Source organism: Hyla sarda, chromosome 1 (assembly GCF_029499605.1).
Source record: "Hyla sarda isolate aHylSar1 chromosome 1, aHylSar1.hap1, whole genome shotgun sequence".
NCBI classification, from domain to species: domain Eukaryota; kingdom Metazoa; phylum Chordata; class Amphibia; order Anura; family Hylidae; genus Hyla; species Hyla sarda.
Window position 1 is genome coordinate 24,889,696 of NC_079189.1, and position 20,407 is coordinate 24,910,102.

The following is a 20,407-nucleotide window of genomic DNA, read 5'->3' on the forward strand; positions in this document are numbered from 1 at the left end:
TTATTTTTGTTTAAAACCCCATGTAAATACCTTTTTCATAGCATCTTCGGTAGCTCAGTGTTGAGCAGTGTACGAGGGCAGGAAGTGGGCGTGGCCCGGCAGGCGCAGCGTCATCAGAAGCCTGACCGTGCCAGCATCCGCCCTTCTTCCTGTATGCTGCGCTCCCTTTCTGGAGCGCGCATACAGGTGAAGTACAGGGGAGGGCCGGTGTGAGGTGGATTTTTGCGCCCCTGTCAATTCTTGTGGCCGCTCCTCCCCCAGCTCTCCTAAGATTTCCAAAGCTAGAGCTGGGGGAGGGCAGAGCAAGGGGAGTGAGGAGGTACACTCCTCCTCCCTTATCTCCCCGAGCTGAGGACGCAGATCTCCACGGGGAGAAGTACACGCCCCCTCCCTCATCTCCAGATCTCCATGGAAAGCCAGAGCAGGGGGAGAGAGGAGCACGGCTAGAGCTGGTCTAGAAGCCTGAGCTCTGTTCCTCATCTCCCCTGCCTGAGCTCTGACTGTGGTTACTGTACACGGACTGGGAATAAATATGTACCTGGGGATGATTTCTATGTGAGGAGGAAGGGGGGTCCCTGGTGTGTGTGTGTATGCTGGGAGTTGTAGTCCATGTTATGTGTGTGTATGCTGGGAGTTGTAGTCCCTGTTAGGTGTGTGTGTGTGTCTGTATGCTGGGAGTTGTAGTCCCTGTTAGGTGTGTGTGTATGCTGGGAGTTGTAGTCCCTGTTAGGTGTGTGTATGCTGGGAGTTGTAGTCCCTGTTAGGTGTGTGTGTGTATGCTGGGAGTTGTAGTCCCTGTTAGGTGAGTGTGTGTGTATGCTAGTGTTTCCCAACCAGGGAACGCTGGGAGTTGTAGTTTTGAAACACCTGGAGGCACCCTGGTTGGGAAACACTGGTGTATGACCTGTAGAGGTGTGGTGAACTACAACTCCCAGGAGACTACAGAGGCAGTATGCTGGTGTTATACCACAGACTGAAGACTCCTGAATGACACATGCTGGGAGTTGTAGTCCCTTGTGTGTGTATGCCAGTGTATCCCAACCAGGGCTGAGTTATATTAGTGTGTTGTGTATAACGCAGGTTTCCTCGGGCTGCAAGGGGGGGGACGAACTGCATGGGCTGGTTTCCGCTTTTTCATGGGGTGTTCATTAGCCCCATAAAGAGGACTTGCATTTAGAAAAATAAGAGCTCGATCAGAGCCAACAAAAGTAGTGTCACACTATCTCCTCAGACCATCAGTGTTGCACTAAAAAGTCAATGCTGATGGCTGGACAAATATAATGCGAGGGGCGGGGAGAAGAACCACGGGAAGGAGCTATTACAGTGACAGAAGTAAGATGACACCACAGAGCAGGGAGTGCAGTGAGAGGATACAATGTATAAGATAACAGGTGCTGAGGGGAGGGGGAGGTGACTGGGCTCTGAGAGGCACGTGCAGGCTTCTAGCTCACAGTGATGCTCATGCATGATTGACAGGCACTGAACTTCCTGTGGAAGGACCAGAGCCCTTTCAGCATTAGTCCTAAAAGCTGTACACTTACTATGCAAAGCATAGGATGCTGCCTGCAGATCAGGCATAGAGTGGCCAAAAGTATAAAATGAAAAAACTGGTATAAATATTATTTTTTTATATGAAGATATATTACAATATGTCTTCATTAATGATTAGGAACAACATATTAAAAGTTTTTGTTGATGACAGGTGATCTTTAACATTTTTGGTCATTTTGAAGCCATAACAAAAAAGTCTTTTCCTGTTTTTTTTTTTTCTGCAAAAAATCCGCTCCATACCCGGTGACCCCCAGCTGATTTCAGCAGCCTGCTCCATACCCAGCGACCCCCAGCTGATTCCAGCAGCTCACTCCATACCCGGCAACTCCCAGCTGATTTCAGCAGCCCGCTCCATACCCAGCGACCCCCAGCTGATTTCAGCAGCCTGCTCCATACCCAGCGACCCCCAGCTGATTTCAGCAGTCTGCTCCATACCCAGCGACCCCCAGCTGATTTCAGCAGCCCGCTCCATACCCAGCGACCCCCAGCTGATTCCAGCAGCCCGCTCCATACCCAGCGACCCCCAGCTGATTTCAGCAGCCCGCTCCATACCCAGCGACCCCCAGCTGATTACAGCAGCCCGCTCCATACCCAGCGACCCCCAGCTGATTTCAGCAGCCTGCTCCATACCCGGTGACCCCCAGCTGATTTCAGCAGCCTGCTCCATACCCAGCGACCCCCAGCTGATTCCAGCAGCCCGCTCCATACCCAGCGACCCCCAGCTGATTTCAGCAGCCCGCTCCATACCCAGCGACCCCCAGCTGATTTCAGCAGCCCGCTCCGTACCCGGCGACCCCCAGCTGATTTCAGCAGCTCACTGCATACCCAGCGACCCCCAGCTGATTTCAGCAGGCCGCTCCATACCCAGCGACCCCCAGCTGATTCCATCAGCTCACTCCATACCCAGCGACCCCCAGCTGATTCCAGCAGCTCACTCCATACCCGGCGACCCCCAGCTGATTTCAGCAGCCCGCTCCATACCCAGCGACCCCCAGCTGATTACAGCAGCCCGCTCCATACCCAGCGACCCCCAGTTGATTCCAGCAGCTCACTCCATACCCGGCGACCCCCAGCTGATTCCATCAGCTCACTCCATACCCAGCGACCCCCAGTTGATTCCAGCAGCCCGCTCCGTACCCGGCGACCCCCAGCTGATTTCAGCAGCTCACTCCATACCCAGCGACCCCCAGTTGATTCCAGCAGCCCGCTCCGTACCCGGCGACCCCCAGCTGATTTCAGCAGTCTGCTCCATACCCAGCGACCCCCAGCTGATTTCAGCAGCCTGCTCCATACCCAGCGACCCCCAGCTGATTCCAGCAGCCCGCTCCATACCCAGCGACCCCCAGCTGATTTCAGCAGCCCGCTCCATACCCAGCGACCCCCAGCTGATTTCAGCAGCCCGCTCCGTACCCGGCGACCCCCAGCTGATTTCAGCAGCTCACTGCATACCCAGCGACCTCCAGCTGATTTCAGCAGGCCGCTCCATACCCAGCGACCCCCAGCTGATTCCATCAGCTCACTCCATACCCAGCGACCCCCAGCTGATTCCAGCAGCTCACTCCATACCCGGCGACCCCCAGCTGATTTCAGCAGCCCGCTCCATACCCAGCGACCCCCAGCTGATTACAGCAGCCCGCTCCATACCCAGCGACCCCCAGTTGATTCCATCAGCTCACTCCATACCCAGCGACCCCCAGTTGATTCCAGCAGCCCGCTCCATACCCAGCGACCCCCAGCTGATTCCAGCAGCTCACTCCATACCCAGCGACCCCCAGTTGATTACAGCAGCCCGCTCCATACCCGGCGACCCCCAGCCAATTTCAGCAGCCCGCTCCATACCCAGCGACCCCCAGCTGATTTCAATAGTAGACATGTGGTGATAGCTGTGGCTGGGTACTTACACTTTAAATGCCACTGTCAAGGTTGTTTGGTCCCACAAAAAAAAAAAACAGGGCGGTTAATTGGTTAATATTGGGATGACCAATACTAAGACAGACTAAAGTGCGTTAACATAATGGGATCATTATATCGAATGCAGTGACTAAAACGCGCTCATAATGGTTTGATAACCGAAAACCTGGGACGGGTAAAATGAGGGTTAGCTATGATATTGGAGAACTATATGGGGAATCTACTATTGTCCACAACTGCAATAGACAATGGGATCAAAGTGGCGCGTTTCCTTGTGTTTTTTCCTATATTGTGATGAGTGCAAATAACATTTGATGAAGACCAAGTTAACACTTTAGAGGTGACACCTACTTTGTAACCATGGATGGAAAAAGCGATGACAGGGGTGACGGAGATTTTGGAAGCCGTGAGTAAAATGCGTTGATGGTTTGGCACACGTAGGTCAGAGGTGTGTAAGATGACAATGACTATGACATAGGTAGACTATGTGAGGGGTCACTGTCATCCACATCTGCATTAGACAATAGGCTCGGAGCAGCACATTTCCTAGTGTTGTTTCCTTTATGCGATGAGGGCAGATAGCGTTCGGTGGAGACTGGTGAGAGCGAGGCATTTTTTTGTGGATGGCTGTCGGGAGCTTTACAGGTGTTAGTGAAGAAAAGTCTATTTTTTGTGTGGTGACCTCTGATGCAGGATAGATCCAGATGTGTGCAGCTTCCTGCAGCTGCCTCCACTCCCCCACCACAACCAGCAGCACGGCGAGGCCGAGATGTGCTAACTAATGTGGAAACATCTGACCTGCAGTGTTATTTCAGGAGGACCACTTTGAAGCCGAATCCAATGCTTCCACCTAATAATCAGATGTGCAATCAATGACAAAACAAATTAAATCTAGAGGTGCACACAGAGGACCCTCGACTAAGAACAAGCACTGTAAAACTCGGAGGTCACTAAAGACTAAAAACTTCTTCTATTGGCCTAAAAATTCTCTCTCCTACCTTTGGAGATGAAGAAGAACTAGTGAGCCAATAGTCAATAAAAGCTTTATACTTTGTTGCAAATACATTAGAAACTGAGGTATACACTTCTTAATCAAGACAGGCTTGACGTGTTTCAGTGGGTTACCCCTTAGTCATAAGCTTCATGGTAGTCCATAAAAGCTTTATTCTTTGTTGCAAATACATTAGAAACTGATGTATAGACTTCTCAGTCAAGACAGGCTTGACGTGTTTTGGCGAGTTACCCCTTAGTCATAAGCTTCATGGTAGTCCATAAAAGCTTTATACTTTGTAGCAAATACATTAGAAACTGAGTTATACACTTCTCAATCAAGACAGGCTTGACGTGTTTCAGTGGGTTACCCCTTAGTCATAAGCTTCATGGTAAGGCAGTGTTTCTCAACCAGTGTGCCTCCAGCTGTTGCAAAACTACAACTACTAACATGCCGGGACCGCCTTTGGCTTTCCAGGCATGCTAGGAGTTGTAGTTTTGCAACAACTTGAGGCACACTGGTTGGAAAACACTGATGTAAGGGGTAACCCCTCCGAAACACGTCAAGCCTGTTTTTGAGAAGTGAATACCTTCCTGTTACCAATGGATTTTTTATTAAGTATAAAATGTTTATGAACTATTGGAGCGCTGGATTCTTCTTCATCTCAGAGGTAGGAGAGAGAACTATTAGACCACTAGAAGACTAAGAAGAAACCAGCGCTACAATAGTCCATAAAAGCTTCATACTTTATTGCAAATCCATTCGAAACGGAGGTATACACTACTCAAAAACAGGCTTGACGTGTTTCGGAGGGGTTACCCCTTACATCAGTGTTTTCCAACCAGTGTGCCTCCAGTTGTTGCAATCAAGACACAGTATACAGGTATACACTTCTCAAACAAGACAGGCTTGACATGTTTTGGTGGGTTACGTCTTAGTCATAAGAATCATGTAAGGCTGAACTATTACTGTGCTTTTCAGTAACCATAAATGTGATGAGTGCTACTTTTATTGTTCTTGTACCTTCCCTTCAAACCCCCCCCCCCCTTTTTTTTTTCTTTCTTGTACCCCCCCCTCTCCTTTTATTATTACAATAAAAATTTATCTTTGAATGAGATAAGAAATAAAAAAAAGTAAGATGGTGTTTCCCAACCAGGGTGCCTTCAGCTGTTGCAAAACTACAACCCCTAGCATGCCCGGACAGCCTTTGGCTGTCCGGGCATGCTGGGGGTTGTAGTTTTGCAACACGTCCCTCCAAAACACGTCAAGCCTGTCTTGTTTGAGAAGTCTATACCTCCCTGTTTCTAATGAATTATTAATAAAGCATAACGCTTTTATGGACAATTGAAGCGCTGGACTTCTTTTCATATTTGACCCTACTACGCATGTGGTTTGTCCGAGCTCCTCCAGCAGATCCTCAGGTGGTGAGATGACTAAGATCAATGTTTGTTCTGCTCCCTTTGTTTGCATTTAACAGGAATGAATGTAAATGAGTCCCCTTTCCCAGTCATAAGATCCCATAAGCTGTTGGCTCCTCGTAAAAAAATCTGAAAAACACGCTGATATTTTTACATGGACCCAAGTCACATGTGACACTGGGATCAAGTGGCATTTACCCCGACATTTACACAGCGATGATCCCCAGGTGCCTTATAATAGCTCAGCATGTCAGCGGATTGTTCTCACATGTGGACATCCCATACAATACAATGACAACCAGGACGTGAGTGGATAGAAATTCTGACTGACACACAACTTACTTTTGATGATCCCTTTCAGGGCATCAAGCACAAATGTTATGGAGATAAAAAGTGCTATGATTTCTTCTGTCGACCTGAGAATGAGGGAAAAAAAAAAAATGACATCAAGTATTACATTTTAGGGGTCATTGTGTACATATATTAGATTACTTATCCTGTACTGATCCTGAGTTATATCCTGTATTATACTCCAGAGCTGCACTCACTATTCTGCTGGTGAGGTCACTGTGTACATACATTACATTACTTATCCTGTACTGATCCTGAGTTATATCCTGTATTATACTCCAGAGCTGTACTCACTATTCTGCTGGTGAGGTCACTGTGTACATACATTACATTACTTATCCTATATTGATCCTGAGTTATATCCTGTATTATACTCCAGAGCTGTACTCACTATTCTGCTGGTGAGGTCACTGTGTACATACATTACATTACTTATCCAGTACTGATCCTGAGTTATATCCTGTATTATACTCCAGAGCTGCACTCACTATTCTGCTGGTAAGGTCATTGTGTACATACATAACATTACTTATCCTGTACTGATCCTGAGTTATATCCTGTATTATACTCCAGAGCTGTACTCACTATTCTGCTGGTGGGGTCACTGTGTATATACATTACTTATCCTGTACTGATCCTGAGTTATATCCTGTATTATACCCCAGAGCTGTACTCACTATTCTGCTGGTGAGGTCACTGTGTACATACATTACATTACTTATCCTGTACTGATCCTGAGTTATATCCAGTATTATACTCCAGAGCTGTACTCACTATTCTGCTGGTGAGGTCACTGTATACATACATTACTTATCCTGTACTGATCCTGAGTTATATCCTCTATTATACTCCAGAGCTGTACTCACTATTCTGCTGGTGAGGTCACTGTGTACATACATTACATTACTTATCCTGTACTGATCCTGAGTTATATCCTGTATTATACTCCAGAGCTGCACTCACTATTCTGCTGGTGAGGTCACTGTGTACATACATTACATTACTTATCCTGTACTGATCCTGAGTTATATCCTGTATTATACTCCAGAGCTGTACTCACTATTCTGCTGGTGAGGTCACTGTGTACATACATTACATTACTTATCCAGTACTGATCCTGAGTTATATCCTGTATTATACTCCAGAGCTGCACTCACTATTCTGCTGGTAAGGTCATTGTGTACATACATAACATTACTTATCCTGTACTGATCCTGAGTTATATCCTGTATTATACTCCAGAGCTGTACTCACTATTCTGCTGGTGGGGTCACTGTGTATATACATTACTTATCCTGTACTGATCCTGAGTTATATCCTGTATTATACCCCAGAGCTGTACTCACTATTCTGCTGGTGAGGTCACTGTGTACATACATTACATTACTTATCCTGTACTGATCCTGAGTTATATCCAGTATTATACTCCAGAGCTGTACTCACTATTCTGCTGGTGAGGTCACTGTATACATACATTACTTATCCTGTACTGATCCTGAGTTATATCCTCTATTATACTCCAGAGCTGTACTCACTATTCTGCTGGTGAGGTCACTGTGTACATACATTACATTACTTATCCTGTACTGATCCTGAGTTATATCCTGTATTATACTCCAGAGCTGTACTCACTATTCTGCTGGTGGGGTCACTGTGTACATACATTACATTACTTATCCTGTACTGATCCTGAGTTATATCCTGTATTATACTCCAGAGCTGTACTCACTATTCTGCTGGTGGGGTCACTGTGTACATACATTACATTACTTATCCTGTACTGATCCTGAGTTATATCCTGTATTATACTCCGGAGCTATACTCACTATTCTGCTGGTGGGGTCACTGTGTACATACATTACATTACTTATCCTGTACTGATCCGGAGTTATGTCCTGTATTATAATCCAGAGCTGTACTCACTATTCTGCAGTGGGGTCACTGTGTACATACATTACATTACTTATCCTGTACTGATCCGGAGTTATGTCCTGTATTATAATCAAGAGCTGTACTCACTATTCTGCAGTGGGGTCACTGTGTACATAAATAACCTCACTGTGTCATTCATATACCAGAGCTGCATTTATAATTCTGCTGTTAAATGAGAACTCCTATTTCTAATGACTTATCTCCTATCCGTCTCTCCTTCTGTCAGGGGAGTGTTGACCACCGCACGAAGCTGCGGCCGACACTCACCCTTCATGCAGCTCTATGGGAGTGCTGGAGCTCTGCACTCTGCAATCTCCGGCTCTGCCATAGAGCTGCATGGAGGGGGTGTGTTGGCCGCAGCTTTGTGCGGTGGTCCATACCGCTCTTTCTATGCACAGAGTGGGGGGGGCGCAGGTCTGAACAGGAGCTTTCCTTTAAATTCCTGTATCAAAATGGAGTTTTTAGAAGACTATACACCAATTCATCACCTAACTTCACACGGGTCTTCCCTAAAGTGTTACGGTGACCTTCAGTCTTAGAAGACACAAAGCATGTCCGGAAATTACGGACAGTTGTCATGCGTGACAAATGCAGATCTGCGAAATCTGAATGATGTAAGAAGATGAAAAAAAGCCAAGGTAACAGACTCAGCATGGCCTCTTCTGGCAGCAGCAGCAGCGCCTCCATGCTGGAATAAAGGCTTAGATTGCATCATGTGCTGATTCAGGCTCTTGGCTATTTTCGTCTACTTGCATTTTGCTCGGGGATTGGTTGTCTCCCCTGCCGAGCTGCTTGGAACTATCTAAAAAACAACAAAAATCATCTCATAAAGTGTCATCTGACAAATGTAGTTCTGCTGAATCTCTGAAGACAACCAGTATATATATATATGATAGAATGAGGGCTCAGCACTGAAGTCTCAGCAATGTAGTCAGAGAAGCCCTTCTCCAGTTCGCATGATATTATAGATTTTTACATACATAAAACAGTACTTAAAAGGGGTATTTCAGGAAAAAAACTTTTTTATATATACCGTATATACTCGAGTATAAGCCGACCCGAGTATAAGCCGAGACCCCTAATTTCAACCCAAAATCCCAGGAAAAGTTATTGACTCGAGTATAAGCCTAGGGTGGGAAATACCTCATCCCCCCCCCCTGTCATCATCCAGACCCGTCATTAACATCCTCATCATCATCCCCTTGTCAACATCCCACACATCCCCCCTTCATCATCCCCTTATCATCCCACACATCCCCCCTTCATCATCCCCTTATCATCCCGCACATCCCCCCTTCATCATCCCCTTATCATCCCGCACATCCCCCCTTCATCATCCCCTTATCATCCCGCACATCCCCCCTTCATCATCCCCTTATCATCCCACACATCCCCCCTTCATCATCCCCACCCCCCTTCATCATCCCCACACCCCCCCTTCATCATCCCCACACCCCCCCTTCATCATCCTCTTCTCATCATTCGCCCTCAGTGGTCTTCAACCTGCGGACCTCCAGAGGTTTCAAAACTACAACTCCCAGCAAGCCAGGGCAGCCATCGGCTGTCCGGGCTTGCTGGGAGTTGTAGTTTTGAAACCTCCGGAGGTCCGCAGGTTGAAGACCACTGCGGCCTTCAACATCATCCAGCCCCCTCTCACCCCCCCTTTAGTTCTGAGTACTCACCTCCGCTCGGCGCTGGTCCGGTCCTGCAGGGCTGTCCGGTGAGGAGGTGGTCCGGTGGGGAGGTGGTCCGGGCTGCTATCTTCACCGGGGGCGCCTCTTCTCCGCGCTTCCGGCCCGGAATAGAGGCGTTGCCTTGACAATGACGCACGAGTACGTTGGCAATGAACGCACCTATGCGTCGTTGTCACGGCAACGTGACTATTCTGAGGCCGGGCCCGAAGCGCTTAGAAGAGGCCTCCCCGGTGAAGATAGCAGCCCGGAACCAGTATCCCACCGGACCACCTCCTCACCGGACAGTCCTGCAGGACCGGACCAGCGCCGAGCGGAGGTGAGTACTCAGAACTAAAGGGGGTGAGAGGGGGCTGGATGATGTTGAAGGCCGCAGTGGTCTTCAACCTGCGGACCTCCGGAGGTTTCAAAACTACAACTCCCAGCAAGCCCGGACAGCCGATGGCTGCCCGGGCTTGCTGGGAGTTGTAGTTTTGAAACCTCTGGAGGTCCGCTGGTTGAAGACCACTGCGGGTGGGGGAGTTCACTCGAGTATAAGCCGAGGGGGGTGTTTTCAGCACGAAAAATCGTGCTGAAAAACTCGGCCTATACTCGAGTATATACGGTATATATATCAACTGGCTCCAGAAAGTTAAACAGATTTGTAAATTACTTCTATTAAAAAATCTTAAACCTTCCAATAATTATCAGCTGCTGAAGTTGAGTTGTTGTTTTCTGTCTGGCAACAGTGCTCTCTGCTGACATCTCTGCTTGTCTCGGGAACAGCACAGAGTAGAAGAGGTTTGCTATGGGGATTTGCTTCTACTCTGGACAGTTCCCGAGACAGGTGTCATCAGAGAACACTTAGACAGAAAAGAACAACTCAACTTAAGCAGCTCATAAGTACTGAAAGGATTAAGATTTTTTTTAATAGAAGTAATTTACAAATCTATTTAACTTTCTGGAGCCAGTTGAAATTTACAAAAAAGTTTTTTCCCTGGATAACCCCTTTAACCCCTAGAGGACACAAGGCGTAGGGGTCCCGTCACGGCTATGAAGCGAGTGAAAGAGCTGCATTCATAGACCACGGATCTCTGCTGCTATCAGGAGCCAGGAAACCGTGGGTAATGAGCGAACTTACAGTAAATTCGATTCGTCACGAACTTCTCGGCTCGGCAGTTGATGACTGATCCTGTGTAAATTAGTTCAGCCTTCAGGTTCTCCGATGGGCTGGAAAAGGTGGATACAGTCCTAGGAAAGAGTCTCCTAGGACTGTATACACCTTTTCCAGCCCACGGGAGCACCTGAAAGTTGAACTAATTTATGCAGGAAAAGTCATCAACTGCCGAGCCGAGAAGTTCGTGACGAATCGAATTTACTGTAAGTTCGCTCATCTCTAGAGGACAACAGCGGTCGTGCTGATATCTGCCATTAACTTGTACAACAAGAAAAAAAAGTGGTTTCAAATGGCAGAAAATGCTCTACCCCATTGTGCATTTATGCTGGGGGAGCAGATCCTGCCCTTGTAGTCCGTTGCTAAAGGAAAACCCTGGCATAAAACGCATACAATGGGGGATGCCTGCAGCAGACTACAAGTGCCACAATGGCATCCTACACCAGATAGACAGTGTGGATGTGTGACATATAGAATACAATAATACAGAAATGTAGGTGCACTACTGTGGTAGCTGTAGACAATGACATTGGCTATCCCTCAACACTGATGTTAAAATTGAGACATTAGCCAGTATATCCTTATATGAAGGACGTACCGGAGCCCGCACACCAACGCCAAGGTTTCTTGGCACCGTACCTAACACTAAACCTACCTGTACCATATGGGCAAAACCAGGGGCCAGTGGGCAATTACAGCAGCATTAGGGCCGACTCACAGCCTGCTCCCAGTTACCTACAGTGTGGCTGAGCACACATACAATGGGAGGAGGGAGACAGGCTATAAGCCCCACCCAAGTTGGCTGATATGTTGCCGGCCTCACAAGTGAACCAACATGCAGCCTATAATAGTGATTAAGGCACATTAGATTTGGAGTTTACACACATGCAAGTATAAGATTTGATCACTATTATAGGCAGCATTAAGGTTCAGCTGTGAGGCCGGCATCATATCAGCCAACTTGGGTGGGGCTCATGGCCTGTCTCCCTCCTCCCATTGTATGTGTGCTCAGCCACACTGGAGGTAACTGGGAGGAGGCTGTGAGTCGGCCCTAATGCTGCTGTAATTGCCCACTGGCCCCTGGTTTTGCCCATATGGCACAGGTAGGTTTAGTGTTTGGTCCCGTGCCATTTGAGAAACCTTGGCGTTGGTGTGCGGGCTCAGGTACGTCCTTCATACAAGGATATACTGGCTAATGTCTTAATTTTAACATCAGTTTTGAGGGTTAGTCATAAGTTACTGTCTACCTCTACCACAGGAGTGCACCTAAATTTATGTTTCATCCGCCATTAACTCCTCAGATGCCATGATCAATGTTGATAGCATCTGTGGCAATACGGCTGTTCCAATGGCTGATCTGATAACCCGCGGCATGATCAGATTAGCCAAAATGGCAGAGTATAAAAAAAAAAAAAAACTTTAATAAAAGTAAATAAAACAAAATAAAATTAACCTTTTCTTTAAGCTGCCGCGTGCGGAAATGTCTGATCTAGTAAATATTATGTTAATGATCCCAGCATTAGCTCATATCAACCAGGACCCACCGGTTATGAAGCGCGCTCAGCTCCTAATCGCACATCATGTAGCGGATGGAGCCCGCTCCATACACCCTTAACTGAACCCTGAAGAAAATTGAAGTCATGACTAGCTAAGGGGTTAAAGTGGTACTCCGCTGCTCCGCGTTTGGAACAAACTGTTCCGACCGCTGGAGCCGGGAGCTCGTGATGTCATAGCCTCGCCCCTAATATCACGCCCCGCCCCCTCAATGCAAGTTTATGGGAGGGGGCGTGACGGCCGTCACGCCCTCTCCAACAGACTTGCATTGAGTGGGTGGGGCGTGACTTCATGAAGGGGCGGGGCTGACGGCTGTCATGCCCCCATCCGTAGACTTGCATTGAGGGGGTGTGGCGTAATGTCATGAGGGGGCGGGGCATGATGTCATGAGGGGGCAGGGCTATGATAACACGAGTTCCCAGCGCCGCCACAAGCGTTCGGAACAGTTTTTTCCTAACGCTGAGCAGCGGAGTACTCCTTTAATGGGTCATTAAGAACTAAAATACCAATAATAATTCTGGAAATAATATTAAAAAAATGGTCTCACCTCTTGAAGAGCTTCATGAGCAGGCTACAATTGAAGAGAGAATAAAGGACAAGGAAACAGCTGTTCCACAGCCCCGTCCAGGCATAGAAAGCTTTAAAGTCCAGGTTGTAGTCATCACAGATTCCGCGGATAACTGCAGGGAGGAGAGAATGGGGGTTATAATCCCTCAAATGTATATATGGACTCTATGTAACTCATTGTCATACAGGAGATCGCAGTCTAAGGACCCCCCCCCCCCCCAGTCACCACTAGTCTATGGAAAACAACTATAAGTAACATTGGGCAAGTTCAACATTGACAGAACATGAATTTACAATTGCAAAGTGCCATGTGGGAGGAGACAGTCATAACAAAAAACTGTGTACGGTGCTGCAAGCAACACCAGTCCATACCTACCATTGATATATAAAGCCAATGGCGCTGTTGTCAATAAAACCACTAGAGGTTGCCCCGAAAAGAGGGCGTAAATCACACCCCCAATGCACTGACCAACAATCGTCTTCTGTACGTCTGCAACGAGAGTCGGAGATGGTGTTGAGTTCATGGTAAAAGTAAATACATTTTCCAAAATGAGTTTAATGAAAACTTATGAGAAATCTTTAAAAAAAAAACGCAAGCAAACAAATCCGTTCATCAATGAGCGCAAGAGATAAATGTTAGTTTGATGGGGTCTTCCAGCAATCCCCCCCCCCCAGAACTAGGGGGCAGTGATCTATATACAACAGTATATAGCTGCTGCCGATCTCTGCCTCCGCTTAGGACAACGACCCTTATACAAGAATATATGGCTGCTAAGGACATTAACCACTAGGGATACTGATCCGTATACAACAGCACATGGCTGCTGGGTGGTTAAGTGTTACTATTATAAAAAAATATATATACCCTCCATTGGCCGGCCGGCTGACCCAACCTTTTCTTTGCATTGACTTAAAGGGGTACTCCGCTGCTCAGCGTTTGGAACAAACTGTTCCGAATGCTGGAGGTGGCGCTGGGAGCTTGTGATGTCATAGCCCCGCCCCCTCAATGCAAGTCTATGGGAGGGGGCGTGACTGCCGTCACGCCCCCTCCCATAGACATGCATTGAGGGGGCAGGGCTATGACGTTGTGAGCTCCCTGCGCAGGCTCCAGTGTTCAGAAGAGTTTGTTCCAAATGCTGAGCAGCGGAGTACCCCTTTAAGTAGAAAAAAGGTCGGATTTGATTGACAGTGAGGGAGTGTGACCTGGTAAGATAAAAACTTTTGACATATCTGGGCAACATGTAAAAAAAATTTTTTAATTTTTTTTATGATAGTTACTCTTTGAGAACTCACATGCAACATATAGCAAACACACCGGGATGGGGGATAACATAACCCATACATCATACATATCAATAAAAGTCATCAAATAAAGTCTAATGCCTGATCTTGTCATAGAGATAATCTATAGATATAGCTATAAAACTGTGCAAAATACTGGTGCTGATACAAAGTTTCATTATGTCTTATGCTACAGTCACATCCAAAGCTGCATCCACAATTCTGATGGCTGATACTGTATTACAAGCAGGACATTAAAGGGGTACTCCCATGGAAAACTTTTTTTTTTTTTTTTAATCAACTGGTGCCAGTTCACCAGTTCACTTCAATTAAAAAATCTTAATCTTTCCGATGCTTTTTAGGGTCTGTATAATATACAAAGGAAATTATTTTCCTTTTGGAACACAGAGCTCTCTGCTGAATCACAAGCACAGTGCTCTCTGCTGACATCTCTGTCCATTTTAGGAACTGTCCAGAGCAGCATATGTTTGCTATGGGGATTTTCTCCTACACTGGGCAGTTCTTAAAATGAAGAGAGATGTCAGCAGAGAGCACTGTGGTCATGATGTCAGCAGAGAGCTCTGTGTTCCAAAAAGAAAACCATTTCCTCTGTAGTATTCAGCAGCTAATAAGTACTGGAAGGATTAAGATTTTTTTAATAGAAGTAATTTACAAATCTGTTTAACTTTCTGGCACCAGTTGATTTAAAAAGAAAAAAAATAAGTTTTCCACCGGAGTACCCCTTTAATGAGATAAAACAGGTAACAAGAAGAATTCCAAATGCAGCTCTGGATGTGTCTGGAGTAGAATACATGTAACTAAATAATAGTATATTGAAATTATTCAATAGTATATGCAGATCCTGTTCATATTGGGCACACATTACTCAACAAGATCCTCATTGGTACTACCCACCTCCCAACAAGACCAGATATTTGTGCAATTATTTCTTGACCAGTAAGGAACAGAGTATGACCGGGTTCCTTAATGATGGAGAAACCAGTACTTTCGGGGAAGAAGCAGCTGCGAAACTTACTCAACAACCTAGAGAATTGTGGCCAAGTAGACACTGGCTGTGATCTAAGAGCCCATGAGGCTCCTCCACTTGCCTGGATTCAGAGAAATATTGTCTAAAACAAATGTGTTACGTCTTAAGTCATATCGTGGGCAGAAGCCAAGGAGGAACATTAAGGACTGTTCAATGGGTGCACCATGGGAGATTATAAAGCCTATGGAAGGTCATCATTAAGTGTCATGTAAGGAGGAGGACACTCGAAATCCAGGCAAGCAACTGGTCTACATGTGCACTGGGTCCCCAGAGAGGAGGCAATGTCTACCCGTCTACTCATCTCAGTAGTAGATAAGTAAGTAGCACCGATGCTACCCACCTGTTTAATCTCTTCCAAGTTGATAGTTGCAAAACAAATGATCTTCAAAGAAAATCTTACCAATCACCCCGCGAGTGTTTTCATCATTCAATGAGCCAAAGGCGATTGAGGGCAGGAGGCATGCAAAGTACAAGAAAATCATAGTTGTTATGTACTTTCCGATGGCCTTGTTATTTCCGATAATACCTGTGGAGGAGAGCACATCAACAAAGCCTGGAATTACTGCTGGGACTGTACTCGAGTCCGGCTATTACATGGTATAATAATGGTGCACACACCACGCCAGAGTGCTGGGCATTTGTCGCTTTCATTATAAAGCACTGACACGAAAAGAATGACAGCAGTGGGGACACAGTCAGTCTCCTAGGATGCAGACTGCTCTGAAAAAATAAAAAATTATATGAGGTAGACAGGAGATAGACAGGGCAATAGAAGAGTGCAACAGGGGCGGGGGGGGGGGGGTCGCAGGCAGTAGAGAGCAACGGACGGAGGGGTCAACAGTAGAGAGCAATGAACGGAGGGGTCAACAGTAGAGGGCAATGGACGGAGGGGTCAACAGTAGAGAGCAAAGGACGGAGGGGTCAACAGTAGAGAGCAAAGGACGGAGGGGTCAACAGTAGAGAGCAATGGACGGAGGGGTCAACAGTAGAGAGAAATGGATGGAGGGGTCAACAGTAGAGAGCAAAGGACGGAGGGGTCAACAGTAGAGAGAAATGGATGGAGGGGTCAACAGTAGAGAGAAATGGATGGAGGGGTCAACAGTGGAGGGGTCAACAGTAGAGAGCAACGGACGGAGGGGTCAACAGTAGAGAGCAACGGACGGAGGGGTCAACAGTAGAGAGCGATAGAGGGGTCAACAGTAGAGAGCAATGGACAGAGGGGTCAACAGTAGGGAGCAATGGACAGAGGGGTCAACAAAAAAAATAAATCTTCTGTCATCCCATTGACGTACTGTTAATCGATGCGACCATGCATTGATGGATCAACAGGAAGTTGACCCTTGGATAGATCGACAGGAAATCAATGCATGGAAAGGTCGATAATAAAATGATGCTTGAGTGGATGGGTAAAAACAGGAGATTGATGGATGAATGGGTGGAGCAGAGAGTGATAGATGGGTGGACAGATGGGTGGAGAGATGGGTCGAGATGGGTGGAGAGATGGGTCGACATGAGAGTGATAGATGGGTGGACACATGGATGGGTCAACAAGAGGTCGGTGGATGAATGGGTTGAAGGGAAAGCAATCGATGGATGGACAGATATGTTGACAGGAGACGGATGGACAGATGGGTCAGCATTAGATCGATAGAAGGGGGAACGGAAGTATCAGGAGAGAGATGCAGGTTTCGACAGGAGAGGCAAAGCTATAGATGTGTTTACAGATATGTCAACAAGAGATTGATGGTCCGACAGGAAATGCATGCATCGATAAGAGAGTAATGGATCCATCAACAGGAGAGGAAGGGCAATAGGTGGATGGACAGATTGGTCAACAGTAGATCAATGCATGTGTGGATGGGTTGCCAGATGATCAATCCATGGATGGAAGAAGGTATTAAAAAAAATAAATAAATAAAAGGAAATAAGAAGTGAACAGGTATAAGAAAAAAAAAATCAGTATTGTAATAATTATAACACTTTGAGGAGCCAGGGGGATAACGGAGGTTATTAGACATCAGATGGATCCAGGTAGAATGGACTGGCTCTCGAGCCCATTACAGCTTCTTGACCCATTTCATACAGTACAAGGTGTATAAAAAAGCAGAGCCGGCTGATAGCAGTAACTAGGTCATATCATTACTGCCTGGGGAAGAGCAGAAGCTTTTGTGTTTAATTCCTATCTGCAGGTCCTATACTGCGCAAGTGGTAGCGCCAAGAAACAAAATAAGGTGTTTTTGAAAGAGATGGTCTAAAATACATTTCACACCTGGCTATGAAAAGTGATTGAAGAAATCTATGTAAAATAATGAAAATAAGCATTTAATATTAAGATCTTACCGTCTGTGAAATCCAAAGGGTAGACTGGCAGCCTTCGTGCGATATCATCGAAAATTCCCTTTCCAACATTGAGAAATTCTTGTAGCTGTAGAAAGGAAGGGAATTGTATAAAAGGTCTCATTATGGGGATTTAAAGGGGTACTCCACTGCTCAGCGTTTGGAACAAACAACGTCACACCCCGCCCCCTCAATGCAAGTCTATGGGAGGGGGCGTGACAGATGTCACGCCCCCTCTCATAGACTTGCATTGAGGGGGCGGGGTGTGACATCATGAATGGGCGGGGCTATGACGTCACAAGCTCCCGGCTCCAGCGATCTGAACAGTTTGTTCAAAACGCTGAGCAGTGGAGTACCCCTTTAACCAGCCAAGACCAGAACTCCCACATTAAACCAGTGGTGGTGGCAGAAGGTCCTGGACGTTAAATTATACCAATAAAAATCGCCATGGTCTAATGGGTGTAGAGAAAAGCTACGCTTACTATGGTGGTCTCACCAACCCTGCCAATCCGACTACATGTGTGGCCACAGGGGTCACCGGTGAGATGTAGACTCCTTCAAGAATAGCCAAGAATTGTAAATCTTCGCCAATATAATCTCTCATTTTCAAATTGTGGAAATACATAATTTACATTATAGTAAATGGGATACCAGTTACATGGAACCCCTCTTCTTATGTCCAGCTACAGAATTTTGCCAAAGAATTAGAAGGTCTTTCATTTTAATAGGTACTCCTGTGCTTGCCCTGCAGTAAAGTTTTTCCATTACTTATTATTACTACACAGTGTAGCTACCTATAGATGTTTTTAGGGACCACAGACTGAAGTACTTTTTTTTGAAGCACTCAGATACTTTTTTTTTTTTTTTTTTCTAAATATAAATGTCAAGTGACTTTGTGAAGCTTTAGGGGACTGACTAGCATGAGACCCTCACTGACACTCATAATTAATATGTGCCCCCAGTAGTTAGGAAGGAAATTCCCCAATATTAAGTAAAAGCCCCAAGTAGTTTGGTAGGGAATCCCCCTATTCGGTAGAAGCTCTCAGTAGTTATGTAGGGAATCCTCCTATTAGGTAGAAGCCTTAGTAGTTATGTAGGGAATCCCCCTATTAGGTAGAAGCCCTTAGTAGTTATGTAGGGAATCCCCCTATTAGGTAGAAGCCCTTAGTAGTTATGAAGGGAATCTCTCCTATTAGGTAGAAGCCCTTAATAGTTATGTAGTGAATCCCCCTATTAGGTAGAAGCCCTTAGTAGTTATGAAGGGAATCTCTCCTATTAGGTAGAAGACATAGTAGTTATGTAGGGAATCCTCCTATTAGGTAGAAGCCCTTAGTAGTTATGTAGGGAATCCTCCTATAAGTTAGAAGCCCTTAGTAGTTATGTAGGGAATCCCCCTATTAGGTAGAAGCCCTTAGTAGTTATGTAGGGAATCCCTCCTATTAGGTGGAAGCCCTTAGTAGTTATGTAGGGAATCCCCCTATTAGGCAGAAGCCCTTAGTAGTTATGTAGGGAATTCCCCTATTAGGTAGAAGCCCTTAGTAGTTATGAAGGGAATCCCTCCTATTAGGTAGAAGACATAGTAGTTATGTAGGGAACCCCCCAATTAGATAGAAGCCCTTAGTAGTTATGTAGGGAATCCCCCTATTAGGTAGAAGCCCTTAGTAGTTATGTAGAGAATCCCTCCTATTAGGTAGAAGACCTTAGTAGTTATGTAGAGAATCCCTCCTATTAGGTAGAAGCCCTTAGTAGTTATGTAGGGAATCCCCCTATTAGGTAGAAGCCCTTAGTAGTTATGAAGGGAATCCCTCCTATTAGGTAGAAGCCCTTAGTAGTTATGTAGGGAATCCCTCCTATTAGGTGGAAGCCCTTAGTAGTTATGTAGGGAATCCCTCCTATTAGGTAGAAGCCCTCAGTAGTTATGTAGGGAATCCCCCTATTAGTTAGAAGCCCTTAGTAGTTATGTAGGGAATCCCCCTATTAGGTAGAAGCCCTTAGTAGTTATGAAGGGAATCCCTACTATTAGGTAGAAGCCCTTAGTAGTTATGAAGGGAATCCCTACTATTAGGTAGAAGCCCTTAGTAGTTATGAAGGGAATCCCTACTATAGAAGCCCTTAGTAGTTATGAAAGGAATCCCTACTATAGAAGCCCTTAGTAGTTATGTAGGGAATCCCCCTATTAGGTAGAAGCCCTTAGTAGTTATGTAGGGAATCCCTCCTATTAGGTGGAAGCCCTTAGTAGTTATGTAGGGAATTCCCTTATTAGGTAGAAGCCCTTAGTAGTTATGAAGGGAATCCCTACTATTAGGTAGAAGCCCTTAGTAGTTATGTAGGGAATCCCTACTATTAGGTAGAAGCCCTTAGTAGTTATGTAGGGAATCCCTCCTATTAGGTAGAAGCCCTTAGTAGTTATGTAGGGAATCCCTCCTATTAGGTAGAAGCCCTCAGTAGTAATGTAGGGAATCCCCCTATTAGGTAGAAGCCCTTAGTACTTATGTAGGGAATCCCCCTATTAGATAGAAGCCCTTAGTAGTTATGAAGGGAATCCCTCCTATTAGGTAGAAGCCCTTAGTAGTTATGAAGGGAATCCCTCCTATTAGGTAGAAGCCCTTAGCAGTTATGTAG

The 20,407-nt window shown here is 46.0% G+C and overlaps 1 protein-coding gene across 5 annotated transcripts in view; it reads right to left on the bottom strand.

The window, feature by feature from the left end:
* SLC4A11 (solute carrier family 4 member 11) overlaps nucleotides 1-20,407 on the bottom strand; it is a 188,920-nt gene that overhangs the window by 25,605 nt on the left and 142,908 nt on the right. For all 5 annotated transcript variants that reach the window (XM_056553221.1, XM_056553243.1, XM_056553219.1 and 2 more), the window contains 5 exons: nucleotides 17,789-17,873; nucleotides 15,849-15,974; nucleotides 13,496-13,609; nucleotides 13,100-13,232; nucleotides 6,214-6,287 (listed from right to left, as the gene is read on the bottom strand). In XM_056553221.1, coding sequence (XP_056409196.1) covers nucleotides 6,214-6,287; nucleotides 13,100-13,232; nucleotides 13,496-13,609; nucleotides 15,849-15,974; nucleotides 17,789-17,873 — 532 coding nt within the window. The remainder of the gene's footprint in view (nucleotides 1-6,213; nucleotides 6,288-13,099; nucleotides 13,233-13,495; nucleotides 13,610-15,848; nucleotides 15,975-17,788; nucleotides 17,874-20,407) is intronic.